The following is a 22,939-nucleotide window of genomic DNA, read 5'->3' as shown; positions in this document are numbered from 1 at the left end:
GTCCACTTATAAATGCAAAACTGCTTCATAAACAAGCATTCAAGGTCACTTGTTAAGAATTGTAGTCCTACCTACAGCAAAAATAAGAGCTTTGCCATAAATATTTGGCAAGGAGCAAGAACCACCTTTGAGCTGCTCCAAATGAATAGTAGCACTTTTAATATCCATCCTCCTTCACGTGTCAAGTGATCTGCACCATCTCTATATGTGGAGTATATTCCTCATCCCTCCATCCTGCCTAGCTCTACTGAACCACTCCACATTTAACTAAGGAAAAACAGAATCTCAGTGAAAACTGTTGTTCTTTATTTTCTTTCATGACTTAAACACCGTAATCTTATTTTCTACCCTGAAAAATCAAAGGTGTAGGTGCTAAGCCATGATCTAAATTCTAAAGTTTACAAGATTTCCTTCTCTGCAGTCACAGCGTTAATCTTACTACTATATCGAAGAATGAATATTAAAGGCAAGAATCTGGAAAAAGAATCACAATACAAATTCAGTAATTTGTGTGATAATTGTTAGATCCAGGAAAACTGCACAGCAGCGACTGCAGAGACAAAAGTTTCAACACAAGCCAAAACAAAGGCTGAAATACAGCTGAGCTGATGTTCCTCTGGACTCAGGACCTGAGCCACACAGTGCAATGATTAAGTACGAAAAAATACCCCATTGTTTTGAGACTTTGCATGATATTTAGTGACAAATAAAGAAAACAAACAATTTATATTAACCTCAAATAATCTGCATAGACATTCCTGACACATAAGCGTCAGACAAATACATATGCTTGACGAATATTGGAATTAACAAAGTGGGTTTTGTTCATAGATGGGCTAATTATACAATAAATACCTAGGCAAATCTTTGTTCATTCGAAGATTATAAATTGTCATCTTTCAGCAGCATAGAAGTGTTGGAACAAAGAAACACTACAGCTCAATTGGAGTGCGCTCACTTATGGTTTTAATTTGTGAACAATAAATCATGAGTTTTACTTAGTTTTGTGTATTTCTTAAACCAAAAGGTTTTAATTTTCTCATTTATATAAATAAGCGTTACACAATTCAATTTAATTGAGAGTTATATATGAAATTTCCAATGAGCTCTTCTCAAAGGGATGTATGTTTGTCCAAATTAAGAGCAAACAAAGGCATTTTCAGACTATCAAGACTATTTGTTTGGTGCTGCCTGCTGTACGTACGCCTGCAGACACCCAGAGAGCACTCCTTTATTTCAACTGAATACACAAAATTCATAATTTGAAATAAGATTCTAAAATCTAGCAGCAACAGAAACAATGTAATTCATTGCCTGAAGTCTATCTTGTGTCCTGTGTCTCTAGTGATGTCCACGGCACATACGCAGAATACAAATGACATATCCCTTGCTTTCATACAAATCTCACGCTAACATCTGATTCTGATGCTTTCCTGTGGTTCCTAAGTTGTATCTAAATTGATCATAGGTGGTTTAGAGAACCTAGGTAATCACATGCTTGTCAACAAGCTTCAGGAATACTTCTCTTAAAGCTGAGCTCCACAATTTGAATGATTTACTTCATGCTACTTCTGGAACTACTGACACATTAGTTACACCGCGTTACCCATGACAAGTCCAATATGCCAGTCCTGGTTTAGGTCTACATGCAGCCACTTCAAATTCAACAGGTTCACCTTTTTTCCATCTTACAGATGTGATCTCACTTGTGCCAGAGGTTGGTTTTGCTATCCTCATGCAGATTTGCCATGTAGTTCAGGTCTAACCGCTGCTTATTGAGCTTCACTGCATGCATGTTCCTAAATCTCCCCCTGCAGCACGCAGCGCTCTGCCTCCTGGCTCTACCTCTGCTCAAGTTTGACAATAAAGTGAAGACCAGACTTTCCTTTTAGACAGAATGCTTACAGTCGTGTTTAAAATAACCTGTTTGTAGTTTAGTGACATGCTCTACATATTTTTACTTGTGGCTATATGTTACTGAACCAAGTTCTGTTACATTTTTTAGCATATGAATTTCCGCAGGGGTGTGCCATGCAAACTAAAATATTCCCTTTCACTCAAAACTTCTCCTCACTCATTTTTTCCCATTAGGACTTTTTGAGATGCTTACATGCATAAGCTAAACCCCTCCCCGTAAACCAGGAGTTTACCAGCTCACACCATCAACTGATTTCTAGATTAATTCACTCATTGTTTGTCTATTGCCCATAGTTTGAGGTGCTTTATAGACCATCCAACCTCTCTATCAGCACTTTACTCTTACAGGAATAGGTAGGTCTATAAACAGGATATTAGATTTTAACCTTAGATTAGATTTTAACCTCCTTAGATTTTAACCAGCTTTCATGACTGCTTTACTCACTCCTTACTTCACACTGGTCTGATAGAAAACAGCCTGGCATTTTTTGCTCCCTGAGTGGTGCTGATTACTTGTTTGCGCTTCACCATTATTCCTGGTTGCACTGCAAGACAGGTAAACACTCACTGTGCTTAACTCCAGCTTCCTTTTCTAAAGTTCCCACAGGAAACCAGTCAAATACAATGAACATTTAAAGCTGAGCAGAGCTAGAACCTGATATTACTCAAGTACGGAGTATCTTAAGGCTGTTCAACACTTTAAACATTCAGACTTTGTGCAGACTATCGGTTGTGTACCAAAGGGTAACATGTATATTCTTTTGCTGAGTTTAAGAATAATTTCAGCTGCACAAACCTATGGCAAAATCCTTCTGATGGCCATCTTTAAAGAATTATGGAAGAGGTAACTATTTCTATAATTCACTGACTTCAAAAGTATGTTTGACATTATTGTCGGGAAAATTATGTTAACCATGGATTACTGTTACAATCAAAGTATGTAGTGAGAAGTCAAGAGGCTTAGTAGTAAATTTTCAAAGCGGTGCGTGGGGATTTACCCGTTTGACTCCCATTAACGTCAATAGGAGTCGCGCGGCTAAATCCCTGTACACTGCTTTGAAAACTGACCCCTTCGTGTTGATGGACCCCTCTCTAAGAAGTTCCAGATGACCATGTAAGAATAGTAAAGAACTGTTTCAGCATGTGCCCTTGTTCATTATTGTTGTTTGTACACATCTGAAAGTATTTTAATTCCTATATGCAGTGCTGTTTCCAGCATTTAGTTTATAAAATATGGATTAAGATGGGCAAGTACTCAGTAATCTGATGAAGCCACATGCCCAGGTGTAGCTACGCATCAAAAACTTAACATACACTGGCAGCATCCAACGCACCTTACGGAATTAATTTTTACTCACCTTGTCTATATTATTTCACAAACATCAATTATAGTTGAAGAAGAATGTAGCATGATTTACTCTGTTGCTTAAGTGCAACGATGCAGCACTGCTACGAAATGACATCTGCCCCGCTCGTCTTTACCCCAATCACTCCCATGCTCAGTCAGAAATCAAATTTGCTTCCCTTTACCACTTAATCCTGTTTCCTGTAGGGAGCAGGAAGCGCAGGTTACAGTTTTGGGGAAACTTAGTTTTCCCTTAAAAAACATCATGAACTACAATTTCATTAGAAACATCTTTTCTGGAAGGGGAAGGTGATCCAGATTAGCCTGCAATCTGTTACGCCTCCAAGTGCAAGAAGCAAACCTGAAAATTCCATTTTCACTGCTTGTGACTACTGACAGCAACCCCCAAAACCATGTAACAGTTTTGTAAGAGAAATGTATGCTTGGAATCAGTTTCCCTTGAAATTTTTTAACTGTAGTCATAAAATATAGATGTAATATGTATAAAATATGTATGTTGAAGATCGGCTACAATTTTAAACACAGTAAAAAATTCCAAATATGAAATATTTTTAAATTGCCAAAATTCTTCTACAACATATTTTATCTATATCACTTATATTTTCATCTATATATGAACATACACACACACTCTTGTATTTTCATGTAATATATGGAAAGAATACCCAACTCAAGATTAACACTTAAGAATTAATCCTATGAAATCCTCCTCAAAATTTCAAGGAATTACAAATTTTTCGCCAAGGATTTGGATTTTTAAAGGACATCTGCACAACTCCTTTCAAACTACTGATGCAGAGATCCAGGAAGCTCTTTTAAACTGTATGTTGCATTCTTTCATTATATGGCAATCACAAAGTAGAATTTCATGAAGATGATAGACTTGATAAAGACAATTTCAAATAGTAAGAATAATAATGGAACACTGAGAAACCAGAAAATGTAAAAAATATTCCCATCTGGATAATGAAGTTAAATCTTGGTACCTAAGCCACTACATGAGGTCTCAGCTATGTGCTGGGTGTACAGAGAATACCAACATAACGTGGTTTCCTATCTCTTGATGAGAAAATGGGGCAAAACCTGGCAGGATCATTGAAACGTAACACGTCTCGTGATCAGAGCCTCACTCAACCTTCCGAAGGGCTGGGTTTACACCCGCTCAGCACAGGTGAAGCAGCCTTCCCCGTTCTGCCTTCCTGCAGATCTTCCGTAGCTCTGCAGCACCCGTTCCATCACATAGAATCACCAGCTTGGAAGAGACCCACCGGATCATCGAGTCCAACCATTCCTATCAAACACTAAACCATGCGCCTCAGCACCTCGTCCACCCGTGCCTTAAACACCTCCAGGAAAGGTGACTCAACAACCTCTCTGGACCTTTCACGAACAATGCGTACTTCCCTACAAGCCTATAACACACATTTGTGGAAAGGTCCTCATCTGCGGTGCACGGGCACATCTGAAAGGCCAGTAGTTCAGGAAACATTTGCAATCAGTACAATAAAATGATAGCAGTTTAAAATGTTAACCCACACATCACTGCTTCCTCCAACTCCTCTCCAAGCTTCACGGCACGGCAGCTCATACAAACTCAAGAGGGCTTCACCCGCTTGAGGGTAAGGGCAGAGAGCTTGGTTTAGAGCCTTCATCGGTGGATCATGTCAAACTGGCCAACTTTGCTCTGAAGCACCACCAGTGCTGTGGAACCAGTGAAGTCCAGCAGAGAGACAGTAAAGGGCAGCTGAGAGCATGAACTGCTGAAACTACTCCAGACTCCCATCCAACTGCAGCCAAGCAGAGATGTCACAGCAACGGAGCAAAAAGGCTTTGAACACCTCGTAACTACACGATAGTGTAATGGTTGCTACAGAACAGGCTCTGGTTTTGATCAGTTTTATTATTTGAGATCGAGCTGTGTTGTGATAGACATTGAACATACACGTAGCAAGATCCAGCTCTTGCCCCGCAGAACACGCTACGCACACACCCGCTGCGGCTACGTACGCAGCCGGGTACGTACCATAACATGTACTCCTTCATATCAGTAAGAACACACTCTTAAATACGCACATACAAAACAGTGCAAGAAGAAAAATAGAGATAGAAGGCTAAGATGCAGTAGAACACTAAATAAAATTATCAGTCCCTGTTCACTAGCCTGTTACCAGACCACCACCATGCTTTGCTGTGCACTGGAACTTGCAGACCAGAATAACCAGATTCCTTACTGCGTCTGCTCAGTGTAACTTGTATAGCAGCAGTTTGGCTATGATTACATGCATCATAGCTTCTTTTTCATAGTACATATTCACACAGTTATTTAATACACTCGCTACTCCTACTCTCAATCCAGCTTTCCACTGCACGATATTCCCTAGCTCTATGTAAGGAATTTTTATTTCCAGCACTGGAATGTATGAAAGGAATATAAAATAGAGGCTATAAAGAACCACAACGCTGCTTCGAGACAAGAGTCTTGCTCAGGGTGCATAGCTTTCATTAGAGGGAGCAGGAAGTGCAAACATGATGTCACAGTTACAGAGATTATCTGTATAAATTGTGTTATCATTTAGCCCAAACAAACAGTGAGGAAAGGCTAACCCCCTCCCTTTGAAGAAAAGGAATAGTTACTAAGCTTGACTTCTAATGAAAGCCATTTTCAGTAAAACACAAGATATGTACCACAGTTGGTCCAGAAATGAAAATCTGTTTTAACAGCCAAAAGTCAAAGGGAGCTATAAATATAGACCTTAATCTTTTCAAGAATCCCTTAACAAAGTCTATAAAACTGATTATATCTTCAGGCCTGACTCAAGAGCAAATTCTTACTCAGAAATAAGTAACAGCTCTGCAAGCACTACTTAGAGACCAGTACAGGAACAAAGAACGAGAATACGGAGCACTGGTTCGAATCCTAATGTCGTGGAATATGAATTACATTGCATTTAGAATAAACAATTAATGAGACAGCAGAAGCTTCAACTACATGTCCATTTTTCTGAGAGAGAAACAATTTCCAGAAGCAGTCAGAGTGGGATAAAGAAACACTGCATCATTCCTTTTAACACAACAGAAATGGTCTTTGATTATTTAAAAGCCAATTGCAAAGATCTGTCTTCAAAACCTCCTATTGGAGGTTTAATAGCAGAGAGGTGCAAGTACACTTACCAGCAACACTATAGTAAAGTAGAGACTTTTGTTTTAACAAAATCTATATTTATACGATTACATTTCCTATGGTTGAGGGCAGCTGTAATTAATGGATTTCCCTCCTTCCCCTAATGCAGTCATTTGTCAATTTAAACACAGAATGTCCAATCAATTTTGATGTATTTAGTAAGCAATTTGTCAAAGAGTACTGCATACCAGTTAATATATTAATTCTTGTCATTGCCCTGCTTCTGACAACTGCAGGTTGTCTCCATAAAACTGGTTCTGATGAGCCAAAACTCTTGCCTGGAAAATAAAGGTGCCCTTTCCAGAGCCAGAGGAGAGCAGTTATTCTCATTCGATTCAATACTGGGGCAGTTTTTGGTTTGATTTCAAGGTTTTTTTCATTAATGTGTTAATTGTCCACATTTCAAATATTTCAACTACAGTCCACTCTTCCACTGCAATGAAAAAGTGAATTCAAAGAGGAAGACAGGAAATAAGGAGTAGGAAACGAAGATGTACGACTTTCCACTGTTATGCAAAGTTACTCATTTTCACTGCAACCCTATTACGTACCAGGCACATGTCAGTATGGATTCAAACATGAAAATGTAAGGTACAGAAGGGAATCGAAGAAAACAGGGGTTAAGTCAGTCAAATACGTAAGACTTCGTGTCATGGTAATAGAGAAAAGTGTTCCTTGGAAAAAAAACTGAACACAAACAACAAATTCTCATGCACATGAAAGGCAGATCTTAACAGCATGCCTCGAGAGTTTATACTACGAGAAGCATCTTAATTCCTAAGTACTAAACAGCAGGAAGCAAGTAGTATTTAAAGAACAAGTAATGCTGAAACTTGGCAATTCTCTGAAGGAAAGTCAAGTCCTTCACTTGCAAGTTCCTGTGGACACCAAAAACCTTCCTACGTATGCATGCAGTGCTTTGTACATCTCTCCTCCTGCTGTCAGGTCTGCTATGACCATCCAATGACACCAGGTGATGGCATTTATGTTGCAGGAGAGGTATCTAGGAAGAATAAAATGTGACTTACACTTCCTTCCTGTGATTATTAGGTTTAGGAGTTGCTCGGGCAAATAAAGAGGGAATACTAGACACAAATAAGGTGAAATATTATGTGTTAAACTTGAGGAAGGTAGGAGAGAAACATCCAGCACCTCACATCCAGTACCGAAGACCTGAGGACTGTAATACATCCAAGGTTTCACAGGAGGAAAACAAAAGTAAGTCTGAAATCTGTTCTGCTAGAAGCCGAGGAGATTGTCAGGACTGGTTATTTTTACCCCGACCAACTGCAAAAAGTCTGAAACAGGAGCAGGATGCCAATGCTTCCTGCAGGCCAGTGGGTTGTGGAATTTAACACCAAGCTCACTTTCAAGCCATGAACTTACAGAAAGGTCCAAATCTCTCGCTACTCACTCTCTCACCTCTCTGCACCAGCCGTGGCCGCGATAAAGCACTCAGGTAGATGCAAACTGCATACTCTGATCCAGGTTTCTGCAGCAGATGTCACAGATGACCTCAAAGCAATGAAACAGCTGTGCTAATCCACTTACAAATACCCTTGGGATAAAGGTCTTGGACACTTGTTGTACACAATATTTCTTCTAACAATGGTTCCTTGGTTATTTCCTTATTAGCTGTGAATATAATATTAAGATTCTTCAACAAAAGCTGAACTGAGTGCAAATAACTAAATGCAGTATTTTCGGAATACTCTCCTTTTATCACAGGAACTCACCGGCCTACTTTCCACTTTTCAGAGACGAAGGAAGATTTCAAGCCCTGTGTTTTGGCATCAAACAGCGTATTTATGAAAATCTGCACAGTACAGCCCTCCAACCAGACCGCCAGACGTTTCATTGTTCTGGCCGTCTGCTGACAGAGGTACTCTGTACTAAAAAGCACACTGAGTATTTTTTCAATGACCCAGGGGGCAAAGGTCACTTATTATAAATGGATAATGAGACCTAATGCAATGTTCTGAGTGTGGACAAAGAAAGGGTCTATCCATACCCCCTTGTGACTTGGTCATTCAGGCTTTTATTTCCCCTGCACACTTAATGGAGCCAAACAATTGGCAGAAATGCTATACAGAAACTGAGAGAAACTGCTGTATTCTACCTCTGACAGACAGATACAAATAGTGACCCTGAAACGGCGCCAGAAGTCCTCTTACCACTAACGTGGCAGACAGATGTAACATTCACGCTAACCCCCTATTTAGCCATTTGCTGGCAATTAAAATCCCTGACGGAAGTGATAGCGCATCAAACCAGAGGCTTCGGCTAATGTCAACCCACTGCATTACTCCAGGTAAGCAGAGCCAGATAACTCTGTTTTAGAGTGTATTTAATAGAGGAAGGCTAACAGGTGTCTTGGGCTCTTCTGTGTGAATCCTGCTTGGACTCCATTTTTTCCAGAAACTGCATCGAGTACCTTCATATAGCATAAATCCAGAAGACAAATAAAACTTCAAAGAAGACCAGATATACACAAACTTCTCTGTGAACGCTGTTTTTGCTATGTTCCCTAGATTCCTTTTTGTCTTTAGAACTTATTATTCTATTTTTCTGTACATTATGTACCAATGTGAATGATTTCTTATTATGTGAATTATAACCTGAATTAAAATTCTTCACTCTAATTCAAGTGATACAAATTATTATTAAGTTGGAATTTAGCTACCATTCAAAGTTTCCCATACAAACCCATGTGAAATGCATTGCATTTGAGCTGATATAATGAAATACACAGAGTGAGCCACATCTACACTGATTTCAGTACAGGGGATACGTGTGATCTGTGCATGTCAACAGAAGGGATTTTGTTGAGACTGTTGAGACATGGCTTTTAATTTCAACAGAAACTAAAAATCAGACAAGCTACTTCTACAAAATACTCAAAACTCTCCAGACAGCATTCTGTGTCCTTGGGCGCATAGTGCAATAGCTGCATACTCCATGCAATTATTTATATATTTATAAGCTTGATAATACGCAAGGGAAATAACTGAAACCAGTGTGGCTCATAAAGATACCTACAGCTAGAGCAGAGAATTTGGGGAGGGTGAGGTGGGGAAGAAATCTGGCCCAAACAGGCAAGCTGCAAGGAATCACAGACACTGGTAGTTTGTGAATTAAAGTTGGGTTTGGACAATGTTGCAGTACCACTCGGTACTGCTGTTTTCCCTGAAGACACTACGGTTGATAGTCCGGTTAGATAATTCTGCAAAGCAATAGCCTTGACAGCCCTAAAGAACAATAAATGCACACAGCAATGGACAGCATCCTTTTATCCTAATGCTTTATCTTACACAGATATTTTAACTACCAACAGGCCAAGAGGATCTATATTAAAGGAGAAGTGCTGGAAAAAGGGCTTAACTCTACATCCTTCGTGGCAGGAAACAGATTATAGTTTTCCTTGCAAATATATCTACCTAAACATGACTTATTGAAACACTGCAGTTTCAGTGAATGAGCCTGTTTGACTTCTTTATCTCCTTATCATAAAAATTATTTAATGCCATCACCAGCAACAGATGCATAAGCAATGGATAAAAATATAAATAACAAAATGAATTATTGGCAACATAAGCAGACCATGTCACAGCAGCTACTTTAAACTACAATACAAAATTGCACCTATGCTCCATAGTTAGTAGTATCTATTAAAGGCTTTTAAATAAAATACAATTATAATTGTTGACCTGACTGCAACCAATGTTTCGAAATATTTATATAAATATTTAAGTATAGGCTTGCACATCTAATTTTAGGCATATTCATTTGAAAACAGTGATCTCCATTTGTATAGTAAACTATTATATAAAATAGATACTTGCAAGGATCTTTTTATCTCAAAGCAGAGCTCACATACCTATAAGTGAAACTAAAATAACACAGGAATTTACCTCAAAACTCTAGTCAAAAGGCACATCTAATGCAGTACTGTATGCTATCAATTACTTTTCTATACTCTTTTCTACCTTTTGAGTTTTCTTCCTTTTTCTGTGCAGCATGGAAAAAGCAAGACCCTAACCTGGTAGGCTTCCATGACATTTTGAGCTTGGAGCACATCAACAGATGGACAGGTAGAAGCAACAGATTTAATCTGGCGCCAACATTGCTTTTACCAGTCACATTCAGATACTCTGCCTTTTGGCCCAGATGTCCACTTTCTGCATTTTAAAATGCCTCTGTCACATAACATGCTGGCGTTAGCTGCACCGACAACTGTGCAGAGGGTCTAATTTCTCCATGAGTACCTTTACATATGCCAAGAATTGTTCCCTTGTGAAACTTGGACTGCCACATCACTTTGATCTTGACTATGCCCTAGATATAAAAGGAGACTCGCTACTCACTGTCAAAAGTCTTCTCTTTTTTCAATTGTCAAAATAAAAAAATAACATAAATACTTATTGAGCTATAAAAACAATATAAAATACATGTTATTATATAACCGTGCATATATCTTATATCTGTACGTATTAATATGTTTCTTATTATGCAATGCCGTGCACATTGGCTCCTCATGAATGATAGGGCTGGATAAAACACAGGACAAGGCAGGTGGGGTGACTGTCCCTGGAAGTGATGCCAAGGCTCCCAAAGGAAGCAGCTGCCTGAGACACTAGCAAGAAGTCACCCAGCAATCAGGAGTTCCAGGGCAGAGAGAAAACGCAGACGCGCTCACTTGTCACTGAGTATTGAATTCACAAGAGGAAATGGCTAAAAGCATGAGAAGAAATGAGGTGAAGAAACCTGGAGGCTTTAGGGGATCTAGTGGGCCATGCTGGCAAAGCCTGCCAAGCACTCACATTCTGGCTATACGATAACCTCACAACTTTGATTCATATCAAAAAGAACCTGTATTTGCTACTCTACCACTACCAATATAGTTGGTTACATGAAGCTTTATTCTGGGGTAGGTGTGCTGAAATAAATGCAGGTTGAAAAAATGACTCAGAAAGTCACACCCGGCTTAAAACGTGCTCATAAGACAAGACAAAAAGCTGTCAGCTACTTACAGCCAGCAAGAAGATACTGGTAGTACTGTACGGCGTCTGCAGCCAGGAGCAGTGGGTGGTTTGCATTAAATGGTGGTTGGAGTTCATTCCACTGAGGAGTTCTGAGGTAAAACACAAGACTATTAATATTTAAGCTAATACAGAGAATGTAAATCAGTGTTTCTGTCATCACATGTAGTTATCTATACAAGCTCACAAAATGTTTGTAATTATTTAAATTAGCTTGTTCAAACACTGCAATACACCACAGGCAGTTGAGCAGCATGACCAAATCGTGCAGATTGTGAGGCAAAGACAATACTTGCTTGTTGACTGCAGCATGTATTGTGCAAAAAAATGAGGAAGGCAGTTTACATTAAGTTGGTAAATATATTTAGGACCATTGTATGTCATGCTGACGTTATATAAACACACAACAGGGGCTGGGGAACTTTTTTGTTCTGTTAAGTAGCACAGCTTTGATACTGTAAAGTCATTGAGCACTTAAAAACTGTGAAAATAAAGCTGTGTAAAGTTATGGACTATCGATCCAATTAGAATTTTCAATTCCATTACAACCTACTCATTTCAACAATAATGGTCTAGAAGTCTGTGTTGTAATTTTAATTAGGGTGGGCCACTCCTAAATAGCTTGGTAAATCAAGTATTGATCAATCTCATCCAGCCATAAGCAGCACTAAGGAATATAGGAGCCAAGAAAAATCAATAGAAAAATATCTTAAAACGTCAAAAGCACTGACAACACTTTCTCATCAATTTTTGTTTACTTTCTTCCACATGTCAGGAATAATCTCTTCAACTGTCTTAAGAAATGCTACCTTCAGCTACTTTACAGGACAACTCACCTAATTCTTCGTAATGCTTCATAGTGCAAACCTTATTGAGGTCTCATGGCAGAATTTGGTACTTTAACACTATGGAAATAATTGTTTCTAGGCCTTATATAAAAGTTAAATTACAATCTGATCATTTAAAATCGTCAACTGATAAGGCCCTCTATCGATCCATAAACGTGTCCACATAGCTCCATGCCCATGCAAGTATTTAGGTGGTTACCTCCACAGACTCGGAGTATTAACGCAACTATATGAAAAGGTAGGCTTGAATTTGCTATGAAGAGTCCTTTCTTTCAATAAGTCTTTAAAAAAACTTCAAGATAAAAATGCAGGCGAAAATCGTAATGCAATTCATTCATCCCTTCAAAAAAAAGAAAGCTTATAATCATTTTCTGGACAACAAAGAAGAAAAAGGAAAGAGAATGAGCTACCTAACCAAAGTCCAGCTGGCTCTTGGGCATGTCATCATTTCCAAAGGTGTGTCATCACTAATCTTTGGAGCAGTGCTGAGAGGACGTGGTTCCAATACGTGCTCCACCAGGCTACCGTAACAACTGATAATATACAATGACTCCACTACAAATTGTTTCGATTGATCTGTTTGAAAGAAGAAAGAAAATCTTATTGCAATAGCACAGCAGAAATAGAAAAATTGTTTGCAGAAATAGTAGGCTACGTATTCTTTTAACTCTCTTGCCTTTATATGCTTGCAGTCTAAAGCGTGAATTAAAAACAAGTGAAAGGGCCAGGGAGACAAATAGAATATTTGACAAAGAACATAAATTTCCCCTGGTTTAAAAAAATTACAAATATCTCATATAAGAAAATGTTTCTTAGCAAGGTGTGTTCAGGTAATTACACATCACCACACGTACATCTGTACATTTGCTTTAGCAAGCGTGTCTCACCGTAGCTCCAGCTTTTTTCAGTGGAATTTCACATAGTATCTTCAGATTGAACTATCAAAGTTTGGGGATTTTTCTCATTATATCATCGTAAAAGATCGATTATTTATTTCACTGATTGCAATTTCCTGTAAATTGCCCTATTTACCAAAAGCGCCCCAACCACGTTCCCTAAAACCTCCATTGTCACTGAGTTTAAGACACAATATCTGCAGATAAACACCATCTGCTCAGAAGTTATTACAAAATGAGAAAATAAAATGGAAATTTTAAATTTAAATGCAAGTCCTATTTTTGTAATATACCAACCTTTTTCTCTTTTCAGACCAGGATTGTTTGCAAACCACGACCTTGATGATCCAAAGATTGCAGCGACACAAAACTCTCCTCCCACAGACTTACTGGGCGAAATCTGTGGAGCTGGTTTGGATTTGCTTAAAGGAAGAACAACAAAAAAAATTATAAAAGTTAATTCTCAAAAATTAAGATGTCCCTTGCTTAACAGTCATTCTAAGATATTAATTCCAAATGTTACAAGACTCAATACTGAATATTTGCATTCAGTAGAAACAACTTCCAAAGTGAATAAAAAGATGTATAATCCTAAATCCTTTGGGAATGAAAACATAGATTCTGGGTCAGTCATTGCAGGGAGTTGTGATTTTTTTGCATTTTCAAAAGAAACTTCCAAATAACGCCAACATTGATCAGTTCTAACTCAGCGCAGTTCTGATGCCACTGAAGCCACCAGGATGTATATGACGTGGGCAAAAGGGTAAGAGGGAAAAACATGCAGAGGATACAAGGAAAGGGAACCAATGCACACGCTCAGAAGCCACGTGTTAAAACAAATCAGTAATTATATCATTTATAAAGAGATTAAGATACATTCTCCTCTGAAACTCCACAATGTGCACGTTGCAGGATACAGAGGTTTATCATCATGTTTCATCGAAACATCATTTAGTGTTCCTCCTTACAGGAATCTGAAGATACATAACATTCTGCTTTGTATAAACTTAAGACTATTTTCAGAGCGTCGCCCATTTCCTCAATTCATTAAACCAGGATTTCACCCTTTCCTTCAGGGAAAAGCTGTTTGAGAAGTTCATGCAGGATTCCTCCTTCTACACGCTCCCCTTTTTCCAGTCTTAAACTGGATTATATTTCTCTCTCTAATCTATGTCACTGCTCCCTTCTCTCGCTATTACTCTCTCCTTTCCTTATTTTATTCCTCTAATTTCCTATTCCACACTGTAGCAGCCTATAATTACACCACCACATTAACTTGGTTGCTTTTAAGTAATGATCTTCAATTCTAAATGTGTGTGTGCATGCATACGCGTATGTGCAAACAAATTATTGCAAGTATTACGATGGAATTAAGCAGCAGAAAACTATTCTAAAACAGCAGAAATTCAAACACTATGCATGATTCTAATGGCACTTAATTCATATCATGCTTTTTTTTTTTTGTTAAAGACCAATTATTTATATACAGGTGAAGCGGTTCAACAGAATGAACCAGTAGGGATATTGGAGTGAGAAGAGATTATGAATCAACATAATGTAAAAATAAAATTATGAATCAACATAATGTAAAAATAAAATAAGAAAAGCAAGTTTTCAACAAGCTGGGCTTCTCTAAAACCCCTGCACCTGGAGTCAGAGACTGCCTCGCTCCAGACCTGTGTCTTGGTCTCTTACAGCTCATGGAAATAAATGGCCAAACTCACACTGATCTCCAACACTTAATTTCCTTCCAACAACTTGCTGTGGTAAGTGACATGTGGAAAATATGGCACATGGTCAAAAACATACAGTCTCCATCACTACTGTCATGCAACTTGAAATATTTAAAATCGCCTTCAACTTGAGCTGCCCCGAAGCAGCCAGTGCTTTTTGTGTCGTGTATCAGAAATGAGGTCATTTATGAAAATGGGAGAAAAGACTAATTGTTTGCACTTGCACTGTATTTTCAGCCAGGTTTCTGAAAGGGATTTAGAGAAAGTGTAACTGAGCTTCCCAACACCTTGTGCAGTGTTAGATGGACTCATTGTGGCACAGAGGGGTAAATCACACGCCCAGCCAGCCTATGGTCACTTGTTTCTGTTAGAAGGGAATAAAAAAAGACCTTACAAAAGGAATTCCATCACACTGACCAGAGTCAATAAGATACTTAGAAAAACTTTCACAAGGCTTAGATCAGTCCTGAAGCTCTCGTACACGCAGGAGAAGGTGAAACATCCCAAAAGAGTGATTGCAATTTATAGTCAGTAACTCTGATATCGACCCACCACAAAGCACTTAATATCCAACTGTTAAAACTATGGCTACAGAACACTGGGTCAGAAATCAGTGTTCAAAAAAAGTACCTAACTGCAAATATACTACCTGGCACTTCACAATCTATGCTAGAACATTTATATTAATATTAACATACACAGATTTATTAGCTGCTCAGAAAAATGCACAATAGCTTGCTTTCACTTTGAAATAGTCATCTGTCCCACAAATATTCATACACTGATGTTCCTTCAGAAGCGAAAATACAAACATACCCACTAACAAGCGTCTTTTACTTACTGATCTATACTTCAATCAACAAATTATTGTTTTTAATATAGAACAAGACTGTTCCAAAGGACGGTGTTACCCCACCAATGAATACAAAGCAAACTATGAGTAGAGGTACAATTCAGTCATATTCCCTTCCTGTTATAAAATCTTGAAAGAGAATCTTTCTAAACTATCCTAACATTCTTAATATTTTGAATTTGTACTGAATCCTAGAATCACCAGGTTGGAAAGCACCCAATAGATCATCGAGTCCAACCACATTTGTACTGAATTTGTACTGAACTCAATCTCAGGTTATTAAAATAATTTAAAAAGGAAAAAGAATCATGAACAAATGCTGTTCTCAACTACAAATCGGAGTCAACTTCTCCAGAGACATAACTGACTTCAATTCCTTCAAGCCTTTAAGCAGAAAGGATTCTGGTGCTCTAACAACAGAATTTTTGCAGGGTTCTTCCACCCTCTTAGTCCCAAGACCTATGCTCAACCTAATACAGCCCTCAACAAATGCAGAGGAAATGGTCTAAGCTATGTTCTATTTACATCATGATTTAAGATGTACATCTTTCAAGGCATGCATTTAAGTGTTGGTTTCAGTGCCAAAACATTTTCCCTTCAAGAACGATGCTTTGTAGACAGAAAGAGCAGACTTTGTAAAACACGATTACTCATGTGGTTAAACTTAGTCCTGCTAAAAAATAAAGACAAACAAAAAATGACTAGTGCATCATATTGGTTTAGATATATTTCTACAAAAACTGCCAAGATGTCAACAAGTCTATTCTGAAAACTATCCTTAACGCAGGAATCTTTCATTTTACCACCATTTCACTTTATCCCTGAGTTTTCATCAATACATTCCAACTCAAATTTCATTCAGTAAATCTCAAAAGCCCAGTTATTTTCAGTAACAGTAATGCCATTAGAGAAATGTATTTTCATGTCATTGTGATATTTTAACAACTTGGAAACTATAAATCCTCATTGTTATGTAGATGCAAACACCCTTTCAGCTTTATAAATGATAACAAAACAATAATGTGGAAGGTAGGTGGTGAATGACTTGTTTCTGCTATGAACTCCCGCTCGTTACTTGCTCTTAGCCTGTCAGCGCTTCATAAATTATTGCAAGAACTGAAATCAAGGCACATTTGGCCTCACTTTTAAAAAGAGCTACTTTTAAAAAGTCTTCACAGCATACTAACTTTCAAAAGATTGTACCAGATTTTTACTGAAGCGGGTGGAGAAGCGTGTAGGAGCGCAAGTTGTTGGGACCCAACCAACCTCAGCTGAAGTCCATGTTCACGTCACTTCAGTTACCAACAGCTGACATTGACCTACCCCTGCTGAAGTCAACGACAAAGTCACCTTCTAGAAATCAATTAATCCCAAACTCCAGCTAATACCACAATACATGGGGAAACTTGTATTGCTGATAGTAATTAACTACTCTAACATAACCTTGGAGGGTTGTTTCCCATTTAAACGCAGAAGCACTGAGATGTAGATGCACACGTGTCCAATGAAAAACATACATGAAAATTTCCCACTGAAATGGCACAAAAAGCGATGGGAGCAAACTAAAGAAGGAAATTAAGAGACATCCCTTTATCAGATGTTCAAAAGACATGAAGAGACTCAGCAACAGCGTGCAAGTTCTTTCATGTTGGCAATGCAATAAGAAAAGATTAAGAGCTGCTGAAAGAATTCAGTGCTACTAGTTGTTGACTTTTGTAACAAATCAAACTCCGCCATAATCTCTGGAAATGAATTGTGAAAACCTTTTCTAAAAATCATGACTAGAGCCAACATTTTAACTAATTTTCCTTTTATTAGTAGTATTTATTTTTCTACTTTATGTAAGAAAGAATTAATAAGCATTAATACTATTGAAATATTTTTAAACCAGAGGCAACTATGAAAAACAGAGGCAACACAGTTTAGAGATGGAATGTTCCTCGAAGAGCTTTATATATCACAAAATACTGCTTGCTCTTCAATTTGTCTTGAAGTTCATAGTCAAACAAATGACACGACTTTAAAAACACAAATAAATGGCATATGCATGATGTGAAGGAACTGCTTTGCAAATTCAAACATTATCAAGCAAATAGTAAAAGTCTGCAAAGATTGAGAATCACATTGGTTTTATATTCCCAACAACCAGGCTTCAAATACATAAGACTGATAAAAAGAAAAGCACTTATCCACAACTCCACAACTATATCCACTGAAATGGAAACATATATGGGTTTTGAGAAGTTTTGTCTAGACTACATAAGCAGCAACAAAAGTATCAGGAGAAAAATACTGCATGAAACGTGCAATTACACATAAAATTACTGAAAAGTGTATCTGTCTCAAAATACATACATTTTAATTAATTTATCATTGTGCCTTAAACAAGAAAACAAAGACATGTTTCCAGTTGTCAGATCATGAATAAAGCAAGAAAAAGCAAGAAAAGCAATGGTAGGCTCCTTTATTTGCCAGGCAGTAAGCTGTCAAACCTCCATTCATTTTGTTTACATAATTTTAGGTCTCATTAAGACCTTAATGGAAACAACATGATTTCCTCCCCCACCCAAAGTGTATTTTTTATCCTAATTTCACTGTAGGCCAGTAAAAACCCTATTTTTGAGCTAGCACTGGCATTAAACAAACCACAATAGCCTTGTGAAAGGCAACAATTTTTGAGTCGATTTCATATATTCTCCTCTTTAATCTAGGCCTTTTAATCTTGCCTCAATCTCAAATCATTTCTGGTTGACAAGCATCTCTGCTGCTTCATGCAAGGAGCGACTGACACATCCATTTGCTAAGACAAGCCACGCTCCGAACTCTTCTTTCAGAGCCTTTTCAGTTCTTTAGAGCACTATCAGATGAGATACTTAGATGCATCATGAACTACACTTAGAAATGGTTCTTAGGAAAACTACTCCAGTAACCACATATCCTCTAGGAAAAAGGCAATGTCACCTTCTCTCCCTTAGGGCCATATTTAGTGCCTTTGCTTTTCTTGTCTTTGATACAGCTCCCATATCCCTGTCCTCTGCCATCCTCTTAAGAACTCTCCATCCTAACGAAGCTCTTGAGAAGTCCCTTCTGCTGAAGATGGTGTTTGACAGAGAAATAAGGGGGTGACAGATGTGGAACAAAATTATAGTAGCAGAAACAAGGCACTGATCGATATAACCAATGAGTACCTTTAGCTAAACTTAAAAAGCAAAAAAATCCCCAAAACTAAAACAAAACCAAAAACTAGTTGAAAGTCTCTAAATTTTCTAAGAAAGCTGCAAGATGTTCAAACTTCTTCCATTCTTGTTGCCTAAAACTTCAACCACCTAACCCCCATCTCGTTCTAAAAAGGTGGCTGGAGGTTATGTAGCGCTGCATGAATACAGAAGCAAGATTCAACATGGGGAAACTTGTCAAAACTTGATTTTTTTCTGTCTGCATTTCTGTAATATACTGTTACAAAACAAACCTTATTATTTCAAATATCCTCATTTTAATGGAACCATGGTTTATTTTTTTTTTCCTATTTCTCAAGTGTGATAAGCTGCTTTTTTTCCAGTGCCCATTATACCTGCTTCACCTCTCTTACTGCAGTACTTTACCGTCTACTCACTGCTAATCTGGCTTATTTTCGAGAGGTCATCATTGATGTTTTCTGTCTGTATGCAACTTAGTGCTACAATAACAAAGGAAGCCATACAGGGGAAAAAAAGAGGCTTGTTTTAGAAAGCTGTTGCAATAATTTTTGCCCACTGGGAAATAATTTCTTTTTTTCAACTTCTCTGCTACTTAAAAATTAAATGCCCTCTCAAAGATAGAAAAGAAAAAAGTGAATGCATTTCTTTGGCAATGCTCGATGGTGAACACACATCCATAGTTTAAAAGTGAGATTATGCAGTGCTTCCACCTGTGGATCAGCCGCCATGCACATAAACAAATAAAAAAAAAAATCAATCCAAAATTAAAAAGTCAAAGCACAGAGTTATTTTCAGTGAGGACAGCAAATGACTTATAGGCATGCTGGGTTTGAACTGGGAACTCACCATGGAGCTTTTATGGAAAAACATCCTGCTCCAAACAGGTAAGGTCTTCATGTAAAGGGGGAAAAATGCACAGAAATTAGATGAAAACTCAATTACCAACAAGTACACTGTATATCATGCTATTAAGATTTATGCAGAAGGTAAACAAAATAATTTTTTATAACCCTTCATGATGCCCTGAAAGAGATGTAGACCCCGAATGTAACTGGCATGCTGAGGCTCACGGACAGGCGCACGACAACAGTCCCACTGACAACGCAGCCACCCACGGAAGCAGGAGCTCACGGGGTTGGCTCTTCATGCACAACCGCTGTGACAAACACAAGGCATCAGTTGCAAGCAGGCTTTAACGTTCTAATTCAAGTCAGAGTGCGGGTCTCCCTCCTGAAACCTCCTGACAAATCGGAGGCAAAAGCAGTCGAGAGGCTTAAACAGATGTTAAAGGAAAAACTAATAGAAAATTAGCATCAAAAGCAACAAATATGTGGGTGTTTCCCAAGAAACACTGAAGGCCCGAGTGGGACAGTGATACAAATTTGCTGAAAAGAGGCAAGTCCTAAGTAAAAATGATGACAAGTACAGGCATAACCTTCCAGAGAAAATCACTCAGCCCTTTTCCAAGGACAGAAACACCATTAAATTAAAAATCTTTAGCAGCCACATGACACAGCAATCTTATCCTCCCACTTACAAGCTTGCATGGACTGCAGGAAAAAGAACCCTAACATATTTCAAATGTTGAAAATCACCCGATGTAGAGCTTAATGTTTCTGGCCACTCAAAAATTTATCTATACCATGATTCTTTTGTTATCCAAGTAGTCGGCACAGCCTATAGGTTTTAAATTAGAACACACCCCATCATTTTTAGTGCATTTTTAATCTCTATCTCCCTTGTTTTTCACATCACCCTTGAAAGAGCCATTGCTATACTGACATTTGCATAAAATCTGAAAAGGGGGGACAGGAGGTACATTTAGAGCTACTCACGCGCTCAAGGCTTCTTTGACTTTCATGCAGGAGGTAACACCATCCCCAAAATTGCTGAATAATTGATTTTGTAAATGCCAGTGTGTCATTTTTCTTTTTATACCCTGACTCAGGGATAAATTCTGGCTAGTAGAAATGAGTGAAATATTTTCAGGCAATCAACGAACAGGAAAGGTCTATCAGAGAGAGGTGTATAAAGCACCCAGCCATATGCCTGCTCAATTAAAAGTATACCTGCATGATAAAAATTAACTCTGTGAAGCAAATTGGACACAAACACAACACCAATGCATGCAGACACACTCTAAAAAGCATTTAGGTGAAGGTACAAAACTAAGACACATATTATTCTACACCTAAAGATGTAAAAACCTAATACAGATTAGAATATTGCGGAAAAAAATCTGCACTCAAACTCTGCGTAACAGTCTTTAAGTCTTTGTATTTAAATAGATGCTTGGTTAACACTTTGGGGGAGTGAGCTCATTTGGTAGAACCATGAATAGAGGTTCTCCTTGAATAGTGATAAAACCCAATGAAATTGTATGAACCGTATGAATCAAATGAACGCTTGTACAGCCAACACGTTCAGTCCCTGCGTTGAAGACCATTCCACTGGCTCAACAGAAGATTAGCCCAGCACTATCGCACTGTTTAGGTATTTAATGGAAAGCTAAGTCGTCCGCATAATCCACAGCCAATATAATTTAAAACCGAGACACTATCCAATGAAAATCTGAAGAGTCATTGCAGACTGGGAGTTTTGAATTTCTAAATTATGAGGCTGGACTTTTTGGCAAGTATATATTTTTTTTCTCTCTGCCTCAGTTTCTCTGTCTGCAAGTGGTAGGCAATTGACATTTAGCTGAGTTCATTAGACTGTTTTAGAAGATAAAATATTAATTTGCACAAATTAATCAAAAAGATTTCTTAAAATTAAAAGAATTGTAAATTATAAAAATTAAAAGAAGCACTAATATTAATAGGCTTTTTTTTTCACACACCATATTATGTTGACCTGGTTATACTTCTAAATCAACAAATTCTCTCTATTTTAATTACATTTTGACCCAGGTGGATACATGCTTCAGTGGGAGGGTTTGTTTGTTTGTTTTTAACATGGATACAAAAGCTTGTATCACGAAGAAAATGTATTTACACTTCAAAGGACTACAGCAGAGTCTTCATAAGAGTCCTTAAGTGTGACATAGGCAACTTAGCATTTCCCTTGTGTTCACAAGAACTAAGTTCTTCTAAGATGACCCTTTTTCTCCTATGGTATTTGTATAAGCAATTGTTTTTCCCTATTTCCTTCACGTAATATGGATGGTATGCTGAGAGAGAGAGAATGTACACATTACAGGATAACCCAACCTTGAAAAGCCAGCACCAGATGGCTACGCTCGGTGACAGTAACGGAGCCAGGCCAAGGCAAAAATCTCACTGAGGTTCATCGTTCTCACAGATAGTGGGAAATTCCAAAGGAAAATTACTCAATGAAGAGGACTTATTATTCAAAATTCCAACAGAATTTCAGAGTTTTAGCAAATAGAAACTGAAATATTTTCTGTGTTTTCATGTTTAATAAAAACTACTTAAGCTTTTACTAAGCTGTGCAATGCTCACTCTCATCGCTATATTTGCCAATCCTTTCATAAATACCTGCATCTGAAATTTAGTGCAAATATCTATTTCATATCAATTAAAAATAATAACAGTAGTTGCTTTATAACCAAAATGTATAATAAAAGCCACACAAAACATATCTGAGAGGTGTGCCAGAAAAAGAATGTCTGGCTTCAGCACGCAGGAAAGCCAACCTATAGTACTGAATTCTTTAGCTTTATGGTTTAATATTTTCATTGTTGTTTTTAGTTATTTTTCCTCCTTTTATTATATCATAATATATAATATATAATTATATTATGACACCATGACTTTGCATTCCTTATTTTTGTTTCCTTCAGTAATAGCACCTTGGATAAACTAAGCTCTCTGTTTAATTAAATGAATTGATTGGATATCCATGATTTTCAGTCCATATAATATAATCAGTAAGGAACACTAAAATGAT

The 22,939-nt window shown here is 37.8% G+C and overlaps 1 protein-coding gene across 9 annotated transcripts in view; it reads right to left on the bottom strand.

Annotated features, from left to right (window-relative positions):
* BCAS3 (BCAS3 microtubule associated cell migration factor) overlaps positions 1-22,939 on the bottom strand; it is a 344,616-nt gene that overhangs the window by 197,182 nt on the left and 124,495 nt on the right. For 7 of the 9 annotated variants that reach the window (XM_069874131.1, XM_069874133.1, XM_069874129.1 and 4 more), the window contains exons 17-20: positions 19,877-19,921; positions 13,545-13,669; positions 12,762-12,927; positions 11,495-11,595 (exon numbers count right to left, since the gene is read on the bottom strand). In XM_069874131.1, coding sequence (XP_069730232.1) covers positions 11,495-11,595; positions 12,762-12,927; positions 13,545-13,669; positions 19,877-19,921 — 437 coding nt within the window. The remainder of the gene's footprint in view (positions 1-11,494; positions 11,596-12,761; positions 12,928-13,544; positions 13,670-19,876; positions 19,922-22,939) is intronic. The other 2 variants (XM_069874128.1, XM_069874130.1) reach the window with 1 other exon arrangement.

This window comes from Phaenicophaeus curvirostris, chromosome 21 (assembly GCF_032191515.1).
Source record: "Phaenicophaeus curvirostris isolate KB17595 chromosome 21, BPBGC_Pcur_1.0, whole genome shotgun sequence".
Lineage (NCBI taxonomy): Eukaryota > Metazoa > Chordata > Aves > Cuculiformes > Cuculidae > Phaenicophaeus > Phaenicophaeus curvirostris.
This window is presented reverse-complemented; position numbering and strand designations above follow the sequence as displayed.